This window comes from Coturnix japonica, chromosome 1 (genome assembly GCF_054131305.1).
Source record: "Coturnix japonica strain WE chromosome 1, WE-NBRP24, whole genome shotgun sequence".
In the NCBI taxonomy this organism is placed as follows: Eukaryota; Metazoa; Chordata; class Aves; order Galliformes; family Phasianidae; genus Coturnix; species Coturnix japonica.
The window spans coordinates 120,204,632-120,220,992 of NC_140663.1; the positions used below are offsets into that span (position 1 = coordinate 120,204,632).

At 45.0% G+C, this 16,361-nt stretch overlaps 2 protein-coding genes across 7 annotated transcripts in view; one reads left to right on the forward strand and one right to left on the reverse strand.

The window, feature by feature from the left end:
- GABRA5 (gamma-aminobutyric acid type A receptor subunit alpha5) overlaps positions 1-8,474 on the reverse strand; it is a 54,346-nt gene extending 45,872 nt beyond the window's left edge. Inside the window, exons 1-3 of one of the 6 annotated variants that reach the window (XM_085532696.1) lie at positions 8,328-8,474; positions 7,790-7,918; positions 7,106-7,261 (exon numbers count right to left, since the gene is read on the reverse strand). In XM_085532696.1, the coding sequence (XP_085388822.1) occupies positions 7,106-7,191 (86 nt within the window). In that variant the 5' untranslated portion in view covers positions 7,192-7,261; positions 7,790-7,918; positions 8,328-8,474. Of the gene's footprint in view, positions 1-7,105; positions 7,262-7,428; positions 7,919-8,327 lie in introns of those variants that run through there. The other 5 variants (XM_085532723.1, XM_085532731.1, XM_085532715.1 and 2 more) reach the window with 5 other exon arrangements.
- GABRB3 (gamma-aminobutyric acid type A receptor subunit beta3) overlaps positions 1-16,361 on the forward strand; it is a 183,260-nt gene that overhangs the window by 37,332 nt on the left and 129,567 nt on the right. The window lies entirely within an intron of this gene.

Below are 16,361 nucleotides of genomic sequence, written 5' to 3' on the forward strand. Positions count from 1 at the left end.
CTTCATTCCATAAGGTTTCGGCCAGGTTTGTTTTCTTCTGCTTTTGATCTGTACTCTTCATTTCCATGAGTTATGGAAAGAAGTATTTCAGATATTTACCTTCAAGCCAGAAAAATATTACCATGTTTAATTCAAAACTTGTCTGCTCAGGTGCCCATGGCTCACACTCGACTGATACCTACGTCCCACCTTATGCACCCTGTCAAGGCACAGAGATCACTTACGCTCAGTCTGAACTGAATGTGACCAAGTGACCCAGAGATTACAGAATAAATAAAATCTGTGTTTATTTACTATTAGTTGGCAGGGAAATAAATCTATAATTAAACAGGGACTCTCAAAGCACTCATCTGAATATGCTGCCTTGCAGAACATTTGTAAAATATGCATTATACTTACCTAGCAAAACAGGATTTAGAAGGAAAATAAAGGACTTCAACCTGGTTTTCCCTCTACAAGGCTTACACTAACAGGACTTCGCTGACACCCACACAAGTCACCCTTGGTGCAGACTGTTCGGGGACACAAGGTCTGGTGCATGCTGGTGGTCACAGAGATCCTCCCAGTCAAACCCAGTTGTGCATATGTCCCTCACTACATCTTGTGTGCTTCCACTGAAAAAAGAAAGGATTGCAAAGCCTCTTTGCAAAGGGGACCAAGGAGCTAATATGATTCCTAAAAACACCAAACCATGAGGAAACACCTGATCAGAAGTGATTCTCATAGCACGGGGGATGTTGGCACTGAAGTAATGCCTTTAAGTTGCACCAGGGGAAGTTCAGGCTGGCTATAAAGGAGAAATTTCTTCTCAGAAGGAGCAATGATGCAGTGGCACAGGCTGCCCTGGGAGGTGGTTCAGTCACTGTCCCTGGAGATGTTCAAGAATCATGTGGATGTGGCACTGAGGGACGTGGTCAGTGGGCATGGTGGGGGTGGGCTGATAGTTGGAGTAAATGATCTAAACGGTCTTTCCCAACTTCAATGATTCTGTGATTAAAGAGACATTAGACATCCTGGCTGGTATGCCAAACCATTCAAGTCAAATACTATACTGTTTGCCAATCACAGTCGAATGAGCTCACTACTGAATAAAGGTGTTACAAGCGGCAGCCTAACAAAAAATGACCAGAGGTGAAATTTGCACAGATTCTTCCTACTCAGCTATTATAATCAATGCTTTGGTAAAAGCACGATTTAAAACTTCTGTAATTTCTTTTTAGCCTTTTTTTTTTCATGAGAAAGAGACATGCATCATGCTGTCTGCCTGTTCCACCAAATCAATGTAGGAATCCATTCCCACTTTCCAATGCATGTGACAAAGAGGCAGAGAGATCAACCTTCATTTCATTCCCACAAGTTTCATGAGAAGCAGTGACTAGACATGGGGAGAGAGATCTAAATTAGTGCCTCATTAAGTAAAAATGTGAGGTCAGCAGCCATCTATTCCCTCTGGCTTGCTGACTGGGCCAGTCAGCACGTATGTAGCTCAAAAACAGCCTCAGCAAAACCAGCCCACCTCCTCTCTGCTAATTAAGAGATGCGGAAGAGATTTGCAGGCAATTAGGAAAGATACGGGGAGAAATGGACTGCAGAGGTAAAAGACAGGTGGTGCAATGGGCGATAGGAACAAGGGATAGAAAATACGGAGCTGGGATTATTGTAAAGGTACAGTGCCAGGGACGCAGCATACAAAGCTTCAGTAGTTTCTCTGCTCTTGAAAAAGCTTGTTATTTTTAGTGCTCACGTCTGAATTCAATGCCAGTTGAGCTCAGAGAGAAGATTTCCACTGAACTATTCTTGTGGGAATGGGACAAAATACAACTAGTTCTCAGAGCCTCTCTTATAATACAAGTAATTGATGGTGCTTCATTCTGTTTCAGCTATAGACATTTCATCATAACAGTATACACACCCTAAATACTGAAATACGCGAACAGTTTTGGATAGTTCACGAGAAAAGCTAATTAATAGATAAAAAAAGCTGGGGAAGTGACTAGGATGAAGACTCATAAAAAGTCAGCACTTCATCTGCAAAACAGCAATCCAATTTAGATTTGGCAGATCACTTTACACAAAAAAGATGGCATCTGATGCTGAATTTCAGAGAAATGTCAGTATTGTGTGAAGTTCCTTCTGTAGATGGATTACTGTTTGCCATTAATGCAAATGCCGCTTTTTAGTTCACAGAAAATTTAGAATTTTGTTTGCATTCCTGAGATTGCTGGTGAAATAGCAATTCCCATTCTGGAGTAAATGCTGAGGTTGCCTTTTATAACAAAAGAGCTTTAAGAATGTACTGGACAAGTTACATGCATTGTTGCATATTAGATACTATAGCTCTATGAATAGCAAGAACGCAGGTGATATTTTAAACCAATTATTTCCACGTGCATAAAGACTGGGTTTTACTAAAAAAAAAATAATAAATTGGTAGCTATGCACATTATCTTCTTGTTGTGACCAAAAAATGTTTTTAAGAGGATATTTTCAGTTACGGAGCAAAAATAAACCTAGGAAAGAACCTTAGAAGATGCTAAGAAAATTCAAAGATAATTAAATTTAAAGCTCATTATTGAACATAAACTAAACCAACCAGGAATACTTCTCATTACACTTATTTAATATTGCAGTTTCAGGGTGACTGAAAAAATCAAACACTCTGGAAAGAGCCATCAGAGTAAAATCCAATAGCTCTCTAAAAACGCTCAGCTACCTCTTCTGATGAGTTCACTGCTTACCATTTTAATCATTGTCTTTTTTGCCATCTAGTCAAAATCGTGTCATGTTCTATTCATAGTTTTGGTGTAATAAGAGGAAAACAGATGACATGATTATCCCAAAACATTATTTTTTAAGTGAGAGAAATAACTCCCTTTTTTAAGTGAGAGAAATAACTTTTTAAGCGAGAGAAATAACTGAGGAGTGTTTTGTGATTGAGAGCTGCATTTTTTCTCTCTAAGGATAAAGTTTCCAAGAACTTGCTTCAATAGGATTAGGAATTATAACAGGCCTCAAGACAAATCAACAGCTGGTGTAGAAGATGGTGGAGAATGCATTTGCACACTTCTGGATGCTGTCATCTGGCCAGATATCAAAGGAAACAGATTCATTTCTCTAAGCGAGCATCTCACCATCCCTTTGTTACCGATTCTTGAGATCTGAAAATGCCGATATTGCTTTGTGAATTTGTGCACCGAAAACTGAATTCTTCCACAAAAGATCAGAATATGGGAGAGGGATGGCCGAAAAGAATGAAGCTTCAATGGTCCTTAGAAATCCTTTAAGAATAATGTCATTCTTTTATTCACCAAGAGCTGTACTTCACAGCCTTCTAAGTACAAGCCTTCTGTGAGCACTGTGATGAAAGCCTGTTTCCCACAGGGTAACATCTTATCACCCTCTCCCCCCTTGCACCTTAACATCCATTTCAGCACCCCAGAGCCATACTGCACCTCCCAACACCCCCTGTGCTTCCAGGCTGCCAAAATGGAGGCTCACAGGGAGCTTTCTGCTGGGCAGAAGGGTGAACATCCACTTGCCTCCCCTCAGCATTTCTAGCAAGCCCGTTTTTTCCATTTGTTGAATGAGGCTGTTATCTGGAGCCACCGAAGAAAGAAAAAACTGGATATCTAACATAAATGGATGAGCACGACTATGTACGTGTATGATAATTTACAGAAAATTAGTCTTAAAAAGATGAGAAAGAGCTCCCTAGCATCTGTGACTACTCAGCAAGGCGCAACCCAGCAGAACTAGCTGCTGAGTGCTGCAGAGACCAATGTGAAATAAATGCCACGGGCTGAAGGGGAGGTTTGTTTAGCCTAAATAGCAGGATTATGTTCTCAGTGATAAGGGCAATGAGCTAGTGGGAAAGTATGCGAAACCACCAAGCTGCCGCAGCGAGAGTCTCACCATGAGCAGAGACGTGTTGCGTTGGCTACAGTTACGTTTAATTGCAATCTTCTGCTTCCCGTGTTTCTACAATTGCAAATATTATTAGCAGATGGTAGCTAATCTGTGGTTACACCAACAACATCCGTCCCTGCTGGTTCAGTTCTCGGACAGATTCCTGAAACTGCATGACAAAATGCGAGCGTGCACAGGGAGTGTGTGCTGTCAGCATGTCAAGAAGGGTGTCCATGAGCAGCCTGGGGCTGGCAACAAAAAGCCAGTGTGCAGCAGGGAGGACCAGCACACGGCCAGGCATGTGGGACATCTCCCAGCTCATCCGCAGCAGTCACCCATCCTGACAGCCCACACAGGGCAGGGTGCTCAGCAGTGCCACTGCACCCCTCTGCCAGGACAGGATCCTACCCATGGGGTGGGTGCTCAATCCAAGGTTCTCTGCCTCACCACAATAATCTAGCAGAGATTTAAATCCAAGCTATTATGTTTTTCCTCTGACCTGATGACAGGAGAGCACCCACCTCCTGCTTGCTATTGGCAGCACGGTGCTGTAGACCTCACAGACATGAAACACGACTGAATTCAATGCAACCCTTCGTGTCAAACATGAAAGAAATCAGACTCTCGTCTCATCTGTAAATAGCCATCACAGTTATATTTCATTTCTAATAACTCAAATTACTGTCTGAGTGCTATATGCTTTAACTTTTGGTTAGCCCTGAAGTGGTCAGGCAGTGGAACTTGCTGAACTTTGTAGATCCTTTCCATCTGAGCTATTCTATTATGTTCTATTCTAGTCTTGTCTACTCTATTCCAAATATGTACCTTCAAGAGAACTGTCTTGAAACACTTCAGTAACATGTCTTAGCTCCTTAGAGCATTATGAAACTCAAGGCTGAAGTCACAAAAGCTTGAAAAAGCCTCAACCTGTGCTGGACTCATTACGCAGTGTGGGGTCATAAAACTGTTAGGCAACAAGAATTGGGGGGGTTCATATACTCTTCACCTTTAATCTACACCTTGGAAGTTCGATTCAGTGACACTTTTCTTTGTAAAACTTCTATAACAGAGCCTACAGCCCTTCTTTCTCTACAGCCTACTGATGGGGATAGCACTCAATAGTCATTCCACATTTATGTTAACCGTTAATCACAGACTTTTGCTGAGATTTCTGAAGTAGCCTAGGAGACTGAGATACATAATTCCTATTTATTTTGCCAGGCATTGTACATCAGAATCCCCAAAGGTGGCTTTGACTATGTCAGCAAACACTGTATTTATGATTTAATATAATCATGGAATGACTACGGAGAACCATAGACAAATCTCTGCCCTCATCTGTAATGCCCTACTGTATATTGTGCCTAATTTGTGGCCATTTGACCAATCACTTTTGTTTAGCACACTGCTAAAAGCACTGAAATGTAGCAGGGCAATTCAAATGTGGATGAAGCTAATAAAAAATAATCTGATAGTAACAGAAAGTATCATCAGTATTAGATTCTGGATCGTAGCAGTTAATAAAGCAGCCTACATGCAAATTGTACCACTCTGTCCTGAAGAGTCGGTCCCAAAGCACTTAGCAAATTACACTCTAAAACTGCTTCTGCCTCCGAAACAAGCGCTGGAGCATCCTCTGTCTTTTGAGCAGGGTCAGAATTCAGCCCTAAGGCAGCATATGAGTGGCGCAGTGAATTGGAGCTGCTTATCTCTGCAGGCCCTAACTAAAATTACGAGATAAGAAATTGGGGGGTGGGAGGGCAGTTACGTGATGATCTCATTTTAGTGCACAGCAGCTTTTGGATAACTCACAAAAACAAGTGTCCTACATTTCCCTAGCTGTCCTTCTCTGGCAGGCTATGGGCCGCAAGGATACCTATTTGAGGCTGGGATTCAGTGTTTACCTGGGAGCTGAAAGGGAGAGTTAGGCCCTCTGTTCTGCAGTACTGCGTATCTGTTCTTCTCTTAGAGGAGTAATGCAGTTACAAAGTAGACAAACCCCGCTCCAAAAAGGTCTTGCCAAACTACTGCAGTTGAAACCTTCTGATGGGATGAAGGACTGTCAGGAAGGGTTACAACCCACAGGATTTTCTCAGTGTAACAATACTTTGGTAAATCCCTGCCATGCCAAGACAAGGGACAATCAACCCCACACCATCTCCATTTCTACTAGAAAGCCCAGTGGGAGTTTTGCCCTAGGCTGCAATGAAAGCAGGCTCCAGCTTTTTCAAGATGCCCACAGTGGACTGCAGCTCTTTGCCCCCCCTGCGGTGTGCAGGTCTGCAGCTGCTCAGACACGGCCCTGTGCTCACTGTGGGACTGCACAAGGCACACAGTGAAGAGAGGGCTCAGTCCTGTTTACAATACGGACAGACATCTTTCAAAGTTTGGTCCTTCTTCCAGTTCCAATCTGGAAAAGAACATTTTAATTGAAACCAGAAGCTGATTTGCATCTCCATTTTGTACCTTCTTCTAGCAAGGCACTGATGGGCATGCTTGTGAATCAGCACGCGGGGAGGATTCATTTCTTTCTTCTAGTGAAATCATAAATAATTGTTCTCCTCCATGAAAAAAAAAAAAAAAAAAAAAAAAAAAGAACAGAACCAACCTACGTTTCCAGGGCACTTGCTAAATGCTGCTCAGTGGCACATCCCAATTTTGAGAAGTCCATAGCATCTCTAGGTTTAGGGGAAATTGATAGCTAGGGGGTTTCTGCTTTTCTGCTTATTGAAGAACAGTCGTAGGAGGATTTCACAATATAGTTTTCTGAATGTCACCGTCAAGACAGCATCCACAGCAAAAATCAGGAAACGGAATTCCTTGTTGCATGCTTCTGAGAAATGCAATTTCTGGTTATCCCAGCACCTCCGCTGTCCCTCCGAGCCGTCCCAGTGCTGTTCACTGAGGAGTCTGCCCCAGCTGAGAGCACACCCTGTACCCTGCTGTGCTGGGCCCTGCTCAAATCACTCAGGCCCTGGTCCAAGCTCCCCACTTCCCCCCCAAACCCTCCTACAGAAGCAGTATGAGATGCCAAGGTGGAGCAGGAAAGCAACCCAACCCCCTTCTCCCAACACCGCTACATTCAGATCAAATGCAAAGCTTGCTTGTTTTGTTCTGCCTCTCCACACCGCATGGAGCCAGAGCTTTTCATTTCCTTCCAAAAGCCACAGCAAAAACCCAAAAGTAATTGGCAACTTACCCGAAGCGGCCGGCTAAACTCATGGAGACGCAGAAGAGGAAGAAGTTTTTGATCATGATAAAGCCAGAGACCGTTCCATTGTCCATTCCAGAGGAGATGCGTAACGCAGGTGGTTGCTTGGGGAGGAGGTACAGCTGCTCACTTTGCTCTCACAGGCTGCAACAATGCAAAAAGGAACAATTATCACAGGTCGGAGCAGCAGGACAGCCGGGCTCAGCCAACACCGTGTCTTCTGCTCCCCGTGTATTCTCACAAACTTATGGAGGCTTATGTAAACATCAGCTGTTTATGTAAAATTCTATACTGGCAAGGACACGCGTTACCTTCTGCTGACAGCAAACTGCAAAACAGGGAAAATTCTTGGTGGCCCACTTTTCCTTTCCATTCGTTCGTCACCGAAAGGCATAGTCACCATTTTCCATGTGCCGTTTCCGACCCTTTCCCCATCTCGACAACTTCCCCACGTCTGCAAACCCGGGGCTGTGTGCAGCCTCCGCATCCCTGTGCTCCGTCGCAATCTTTTCCCATTAACTACCCGGCTTCCCTTTCCAAAATCCCAGTGAAAATGCCAAGAAACACCTACTGCTTCTTGGAATCCACGCTGCTGATGCACGGCTTCGCAAAAAGAAGGGGGGGGGGCTGTGTGTGTATGGGGGTGGGGGGGCAGGGGGTGTCAAAAGTGACCTTCCTCACAAAGGCACGGGAACCTCCAGCTATCACCGAAGCTGCTCCAGCGCCTGCTGCTCCTCGGGTACCTGCCTCAGCCACCACACCAGCGATCTCAGCATCGTGCGCTACCGTTTTCCTCTGTGCCTTATTATTAAATAAAAATAAATAAATAAATAAATTTTTAAAAAAGGGGCAAAAATAAAAACCAAACCCAAAGAACTCCCCCCCCCCCCCCCCTCACACACACACACATACTCCCCACTAAAGCCCCGAAGGGAGCCGAGTATCATTGCCTCCCCCTCCCCATATCATAACCCCGCTCCCCAACTTGCTCCTCCGGCCCGAACGCACAGCCGCCCCCGCACCGCTGCCCCGCTCCATCCTCTCCGCACCGCACCGGTGTCCGGGGATGCCGCTCCCCGCAGCCGCTCATCCTCGACCCTCCCGCACCTTCCCGCACCCTGCGCCCCTTCCCCGCGTCCCCAAAGTTTGCGGCCGCCATGTGCGGGGTCCACCCTCCTCCCCCTGTCCGGACTCGTGTCCCGCCGCTTACCGGCGGAGGTCGAGGTCGAGGGGGTGGCGTCGGCCCGAAAGTTGCGGCTCGGAGCGGGGAGCGGCGCCGCTGCCTCTCCCGCCGCTGCCAGGCGCGGCCCCGCCGCAGCGCCGCTCGCGCACCGCCCCCGCTCGCAGCCCGGCTGCGGGAGCGCGGTGGGTGCGCGGGGCGCGCTCGGCCCCGAGGGGTCTCGGCTCGGTTCGGTCCGGAGCTACGGGGGGTGAAGGCGTGGGATGGGCGGGACTCCTCGTCCGCCCGCGCACACCTGGATGCGGGAGTATGGGCGTGTGGATGGGTATACGCGCCGTGTGTGTATTCATCTTCTGTAGGCTGTGCACCTGGGCTGTGCCGTTCTAGGCCTGTTGATAGCATCGGTGGTACGGCACACTTGGTTTCGGGATGCGCGCGGGGACGTGGTGGTGGATGTACGGGGCGAGGAGGGGTTCACTGCTCCAGCACTTTGTGCAGGGGGCACTGCAGCAAGTGCGGCGCTACGAATGTGTGTGGTGTGGGTAGGAGGTGTGCTTTGGGTCATCAGGATGTTGAGCTGTCCCAGGGATACATGCGGAGGGTGGTGATGCACTAGCACAGGTTGCCCAAGGAGGTTGTGGATGCCCCATCCCTGGAGGCATTCAAGGCCAGGTTGGATGTGGCTCTGGGCAGCCTGGGCTGCTGGTTGGCGACCCTGCACATAGCAGGGGGATTAAAACCAGATGATCATTGTGGTCCTTTTCAACCCAGGCCATCCTATGATTCTCTGATTCTATGATGATGGGATGTGTACTGTGGCTACAGCACAGTCCTGACTCCTCTAGGTTTCCTGAGGTGCACTCATCATTTTACATTACCTGCAATAAATATCACAGAATCATTAAGGTTGGAAAAGATCACCCAGTCCAACCAGCAGCCCACCCCCACCATGCCCACTGACCACGTCCCTCAGTGCCACATCCACATGGCTCTTGAATACCTCCAGGGACGGTGACTGCACCACCTCCCTGGGCAGCCTGTGGCAGCACCGTGGATGTACTTGGGAATAACTCTCCAATGAGGTGATGTTTCTCTTTCATCTCAGTGTACCATCTTATATTTATCAAAAACATCCAAGGAATGGGTCACACCACTGAAGGCAGGACAGGATGAACAGTTCCCTGCCCCCTGGGGTTTAAATCTTCCATCTGTGTCTCTCTGTGCTGTTCTCAGCCTTCAGGCAATGATGTGTGGGTGACACCGGGGTGCAGAGCTGATGCCACACGTCGGTCAGTCCCCTCCTATTTCCTTGGTGACCACAGCATTACAGAACTGTTGGGGTTGGGAGAAACCTGTGGAGATCATTGAGTCCAACCCCTCTGCTAAAGCAGGTTCCCTACAGCAGGTTCCCTACAGCAGGCTACACGAGTGGATACAGAGTTGTGAATGAACACTGCCAGAGCCCAAAAACAGCTACGAGAAGCAGCACGGAAAGACAGGAGTTTGTCCCGATATTACTGCCTGGGAGTGTTTAAATATCAGATTCCTTACAGAGAGTCGATTTCTGTCGCCTACTATTCACATCTCCACATAGTTGACGTTGTGAGAACGGTGTTCTCTCACCATAACCCTACAAACGAGCAGTAGGAACGCCTGCCCTGGGGTCTCTCTGCCGTGGTGGGAGCCGTGCCCTGTCCCTCGCTTTAGCAGCTCCTCAGGGCCTCACACAAAAAAAAGTACCTGACAGGATTTACTTGACAAATAGCGGGTTTGCTACATGCATGTTCAACTTGCGGCATTGCTCCAGCCCTGCCCGGCGAGGGTCGCTCCAGTGCCGCTCTCTCCCCTTGCCGCCGCCGGGGGGCAGCGAGGCTCCACTCAGCCACGAGTGCGACGCTGAGACACGGCCGCCAGGGGGCGCCAGCACGCTGCCGCCTGGGCCCGGCTTCGCAGAGCAAAAGCTGCTTTGAGATAGAGGTTTGTACAGCGCTTTTAGATGAGAGTTGTGTTCACAGGCGATTTGCTATGGAAAGACTGAGGCAGCGTCCAACCATAACCTAACTGTAGTACCCTAACTCTAACAACCCTCTGCTAAATCATGTCCCTGAGCACCACATCCGAACGGTTTTTAAACACATCCAGGGATGGTGACTCAACCACCTCCCTGGGGAGCCTATTCCAGTGCTTAACAACCCTTTCTGTAAAGAAGTTGCTCCTGATATCCGACCTAAACTTACCCTGGTGCAACTTGATAGAGGAGTGAAGGCTGCATTTTGCTCACCTCTGAGCCAGCCCAGTTACAGGTTCCCTGCTTTGTAACCATAGGTGCTGTGCAATCACAGGCATGGCTGTACTTAAGAGGCACTTAAGCTTCTTCTCAGGCCTTGTGAGAGTCAGGTGTATTCAAAAGCCAAAAGTAAGTACACAGGGGGCAGGCAGCAATGAATTTTGTATTCTCATGATCTGGCTGCTTACTGAGCAGTGGCAATTCATGTATCCTGAAGCTCCCAGGCAATTTTCTGTGGGTCTCCCACTGCTCTGAAATCTAACATTTAGTCATGAAAAATGTGAACCATTCTTTTGCATGCAGGGCGACAATAATGCAAAAGTATTCTTCTAAACAGGTAAAACGCTTCTAGCTAATGTGTTCATCTAGAGGTGCTCAGCTCCCTCTGGGCAGCCTGATCTGCTGAGCAGCAGCTCTGTCTGCAGCAGTGGGCTGGAATGAGGTGATCTGTAAGGTCCCTTCCAACCCAAGCCATTCTGTGATTCGATGATTATGCTAAATACTGGTGACATATGCTTGCATCTAAAATGTTACAGCTTTCTGTGTACACTTAGCACATTTTTTATTGCACACAAGTGGGCATCAAATAAGAAAACTTCTGAGCTGAGGCTTTACGATGCAATAATATATAAAATATGTTTAGTTAATTTCTTTAGAATGGCTAAATTTGCTGGTGTTTCAGCTGGCTGGAGCAGCAGTTATACCTGTTCTTGAGAAATAACGTGGCATTAGGGCAGCACTATATATGACCATTAAAGCCTCTTAACCGGTGGTTCAAATCCATCTTTTCAGTATCACACTGCCTCTTGCATTTCTTGAAAGGACAGAGTACACCTTTAATTGTATTGAGCATAAAAAACCAAAACAACTCACTCTCTATTCTTAAGCATCTAAGAAAGCGATTGATGGAGAATAATCACAACGATTTGCTCTCATACATATGATTCATAAAGAAAGATTAATGAGGCTTAAACCACAGGATACAAGTTGTACATCAGTATTCCTGGGTTTATGCACATGATACTATGCACGTAATTCCTTCATAGCAGGAAGGAGAGAACGAATCTTAGAAGTAACAGCATCAAAATCATTGAACTAAGATGGATGGATTGATGTTGATAAATTCTTCATTAAAATCATATATTCAAATGTCTGCAGTAGACAGGAGTGTTCTCATGGACAACACAGGACCGGTGTAGCCTAATGTACTGAGTGATGTTAAGGACAGAGTATGTGAAGTTTAGAAACCGGTTAAATACAGCCAATGTTATTATACATACATATGTATGTACCTTGCTCATATTTAGGTTATAAGCAATAAATATTTATGCTTATTGATACATATTTGTACATTACAAGTCTACCTGTCATCTGGGTTTTGGCTATGTAAATGCTCAGATCAGATTGGATTAGCATGTTTTAAGTTGTTTTGATGAACTCGTATCTCTTTTGGCTGCTATAGTTACCATATTTACAGCATTTCTCTGGGTTGCTTAAAAGTGAGCTGGGCATATTGACAGAACTCATTATCTCTGTTTGTGATCAACATAGGTATCTGTCAAAGATGCCAGTAAACATTAGTTTGCACAATTGTAAAATATTACAAATGCTTTCAAGTTACCCTTTAATGACTCACAGTAATAATTAGCTGCTGCTACAAAAAATATATATATTGATGCGTACCATTTGGAAAGATGTAGACACAACTTACATTTATTTTAGGATTTGCAATACACCGTTTTTCAGGCTGAAAATGCTGGCAGGGGTTAGGTGGGAATAAATGTTCTCAGCAGTTCCAAAACCCATTAAAGCTGACTTCTGTTCTATAGATTCAAGTGCTCTAATTAATAAAATTTCAAGAAAAAAAAAAAAAAAGCTTTTAAATGGTTTGATCTAGAATTAACATTTACAAAAGATGGAAAGCGCTGCTTAATAAACAAACAAATAAATAAATAAATAAAGCTGATTAAACAAATTAACCCCAAAATACCTTATTTATTTATTTATTTATTTTTTATTTTGAAAAATTAATGGTGGAGATTTCACAGTGATCAACATAAAAGACATCAAGACATCAAGATGATAAATACTAATGATTGAACAAAATCAAGCGTATACTGTACCAGGTGATGTCAGTCCTAGAACTCTGTATGAATATCATTCCTCAGTACCAGTGCGCTAGAATTCAAAAAGATACAATTAATAGCATGTATTATATGTATCAGTCAATAAGATGGATCTTCATGTACTATAAATTAGCATAAGGGAAGGGCAGTGGAACTATGCCCGTGCATCAGCAAAGGTTATGCCTTGAGTGTGACCCAGAAATTATGAGTCAGTCAGTGAGTGTTTGTTGGAATCTGAAGAATGAGATTAGCATGAATATTAAATGGGGACCTTATTTTTCTCCTGGCAAATAGTGTATTCAATTAAAAATGTAGGTGGCTTGCAGAAACAACCTCAGAGCAGGCTAAAATTTGGCAGTGGGGTTGGCCAAAGGGAAAGTAGAGTAAAACACTGGAACTATTTGCATTTGAGGTTTGACATTTCTTAAAAAGTCAATAGGTATTTGGGATGGAAGAGGAGAATGTTGTCACAAAAACAGTTAAGAACAGCTGTGAGGAACTGGCATACAGCCCATGTTGTATATGGGGAACCATTATCTCACTGGACGTAGGAAATGTTGCATGGAATTCCTTGGTCTTTTGTGGCAAACGGTTCCACTTTTACAGAAGCAGTTAAGTGTTCAAGTTTCAGCTGTCAGAAAATGCAGACCTGCCATACCAGCCCTTGCCAAGGACCATTTGACCTGGAGGAAAAGGAAGCACCTGACCTCCAAATTGTACAGAGAGGGCAAAGAAGATCAACACACAGCCCCAGATGCAGAGTGTTTGCCTTGACCACCTCTTCTGAAGCAAAGAGGCATGGGGACTGGAGGGACAGTGGCACAGGGACAGGGCTGCACAAATGGGCATCAGGATCATAAAAAAGTACATCCCACCAGCCCTACATTGAGATATATGTGTAAATCTGATCCTGCTTTGAAGCCCACACCAAATCCACTGACTGCAAATTTCAGAGAAACGGGACTTCTTGCATAAGCAAGATAAGCCGGGTTTGTCACTGTGCTTTTCACACCTTCACCAATTGAAAAATAGTGGATTAGTTTCAAATTTCTATCTACATATTTGAGTGGATGGCAGACAGTGGGTCAATTGTTTACAAGCAATTCAACCTACGTGTCTAAACAGCATCATGATTAATCTTAACATCTGTATGTACATGCGACAGCAGCCAAAATGTGGGAACGATCAATGAGCAAATCATCTCAGGTTCATAGGAGAGGATAAAAAAAAATAGCTTCAAAGATAAAAAGGTGAATTAAATAAAATACAACTGCTGAAATGATTGCAGTTTGATCTACTGGTGTTTTCCCAGTTAGCTAAAAATACACGAAACAAGAACTATCAAATATGAATCAATGATTTTGATGTAGAGAGTGCTGGGGCAGAATTCTGGGCATGCTCAAGACAGCAGGAGGGAATGAGTTTCAGGTGAACAATCCAAGAAAAGAGATTTCAAGCCTGTCAGTAGGTTTTCCACTCTAAATGTATTTCACATAAAATGCCATTTTGTTAATATCAAATTATGCTGTTTTTATCGCAGCTTTTTGAGGTCCAACATCTATGCTAAGAGAAAATGGATCATTCACTCTGCCACTATCAGGACCCCAGTAGCTAATACTTTCACTCAGAGGTGGCCGACATGGTTTTCAAGACTCTTTTATTAGCACTGTACTAAAGTACTTGCTACTTAATGTGATGACTGACACAGTCCACCACAACATCTTTCTCTCCAAATTGGAAAGACATGGATTTGATGTGTAGGCTGCTTGATGGTCGATGAACTGGTTATGAGATTGTACCCAGAGAGTGGTGGTCAATTGCTCAATGTTCAGATGGACATCAGTAATGAGTGGTGTCCTGAAGGGGTCAGCAGTGGGACCAGTGCTTTGTAGTATCTTCATCAGCAACACTGACAGTGAGACCAGGCGCATCCTCAACAAATTTCAGATGACATCAAGCTGTATAATGCAATTGATGCGCCCAAGAGATGAGACACCATCCAGAGAGATCTAGACAAGCTGAGCAGAGGGCGCAGGTGAACCTCATGAGGTTCGACAAAGCTAAGTGCAAGGTCTAACACTGGGTCATGGCACCCCCTGCTATCAGTACAAGCTGGGGGATCTAAGAATGGAGCACAGCCTGGCTGGAAAGTGCTTGGAGGTACTGGTGGATGGTAAACTGGACATGAGCCAGAAATAGGTCCAAAACTGTATCCTGGACTGCATTGAAAGAAGCATGGGCAGCCAGTTGAGTGAGGAGCGTGATCCTGCCCCCGTGCTCTGCACTGGTGTCACGGTTTTATGATTTTTGTTGTCAGTATTCTACATCATAACATCATGTAGTGTGCTGAGAGTCTCAGAAGAGATGTACTACAGCTCCCAGAAGACTTTACTGTTGCATTTCCATTTTCCATTCAGAGGGAAAGGTAAAACTGTTTGGGAATCAGAAGGCTGCTATCTCTTTCTTTTTCTGCTCATTTCTGAGGTGTGTGCTCCCTAGCCATCTTGTCTTCAGCGTTAGAGTAAGGCCTTTTGGCTTGGGCGCTCTCTTTCTCATTTGATTTGATTTACTAGCTTCAAATCCAATTATGTTGTATTATAAGGTGTTATCTCACCTTTAGTAAATTAGTTTTCTCACTTAGCTTGTCGCCACTGTTGTTTTCTTCCTCTGGGCCCGTCTCCCTACATTTTCCCTACCCCCTTCTCCTTTCATGGGTGTTAATCTGTGAGTCCCCCTACACCAGTAGTAATGGAACCAGGCTGAACAGGGCTAGAACCATGACAACTGATGAAAGCTCACCTGGAGTACTGTGTCCAGATGTGGAGTTCTCAGTACAGGAGAGACATAGACCTGCTGGAGCATGTCCAGAGGAAAAGCACAAAAATGATCCACAGAATGGAACACCTCCTGTATGAGGACAAACTGAGAGAGCTGAGGCTGTTCAGCCTGGACAAAAAAAGATCGCAAGGTGACGTGAGATCAGCCTTTCAGTATCTAAAGGGGGGCTGTGAGAAAGAAGGGGATAGACTCTTTTGCAGTATTGTGCCAGGACAAGAGGAAATGGTTTCAAATGAAATGAGGGGAGGTTTAATCTGGACATAACCAATTTTTTTTACAGTGATAATGCTGAAGCACTGGAACAGGTTACCCAGAGATGTGGTGGAAGTGCTGTCCTTGGAGACATTCAAGGCCTGGCTGGACAGGGCTCTTGGCAACTTGATCTGTCTGTGGGTGTCCCTGTTCCTTGCGGGAGAGTTGGACTAGATTGACCCTTAAGGGTCCCTTCCAAGTCAAACAATTCTATGACTCTATGATAAGCCAGTCATTCTGGCAGCTGACCATTAACTGTGTTTCCTCTTTCATGGATGACCAGCTCGGGCTGCCCAAGGCTTACTGAGCAAAGCTGAGCACATGTTGTGGTAGACAAAGTCAGTGAGAGCTGCAGTTTCTCAGCACCTCCTGCAACAAGGCAGTGCAGTCTTCAGCAATGTGCATAGGGTTGCAAGTCATGAATTTGAATCCTTGCTCTGCCACTAATTCACCATGTAGCTTCAGGCAAGTCCCTATCTCTTCAGCTGTAAAATGGGAATAATAATAGTGGTCTCCTGTCTTTCAATAAACTCATCTGTGTTCTTGAGGCATGTAAATACT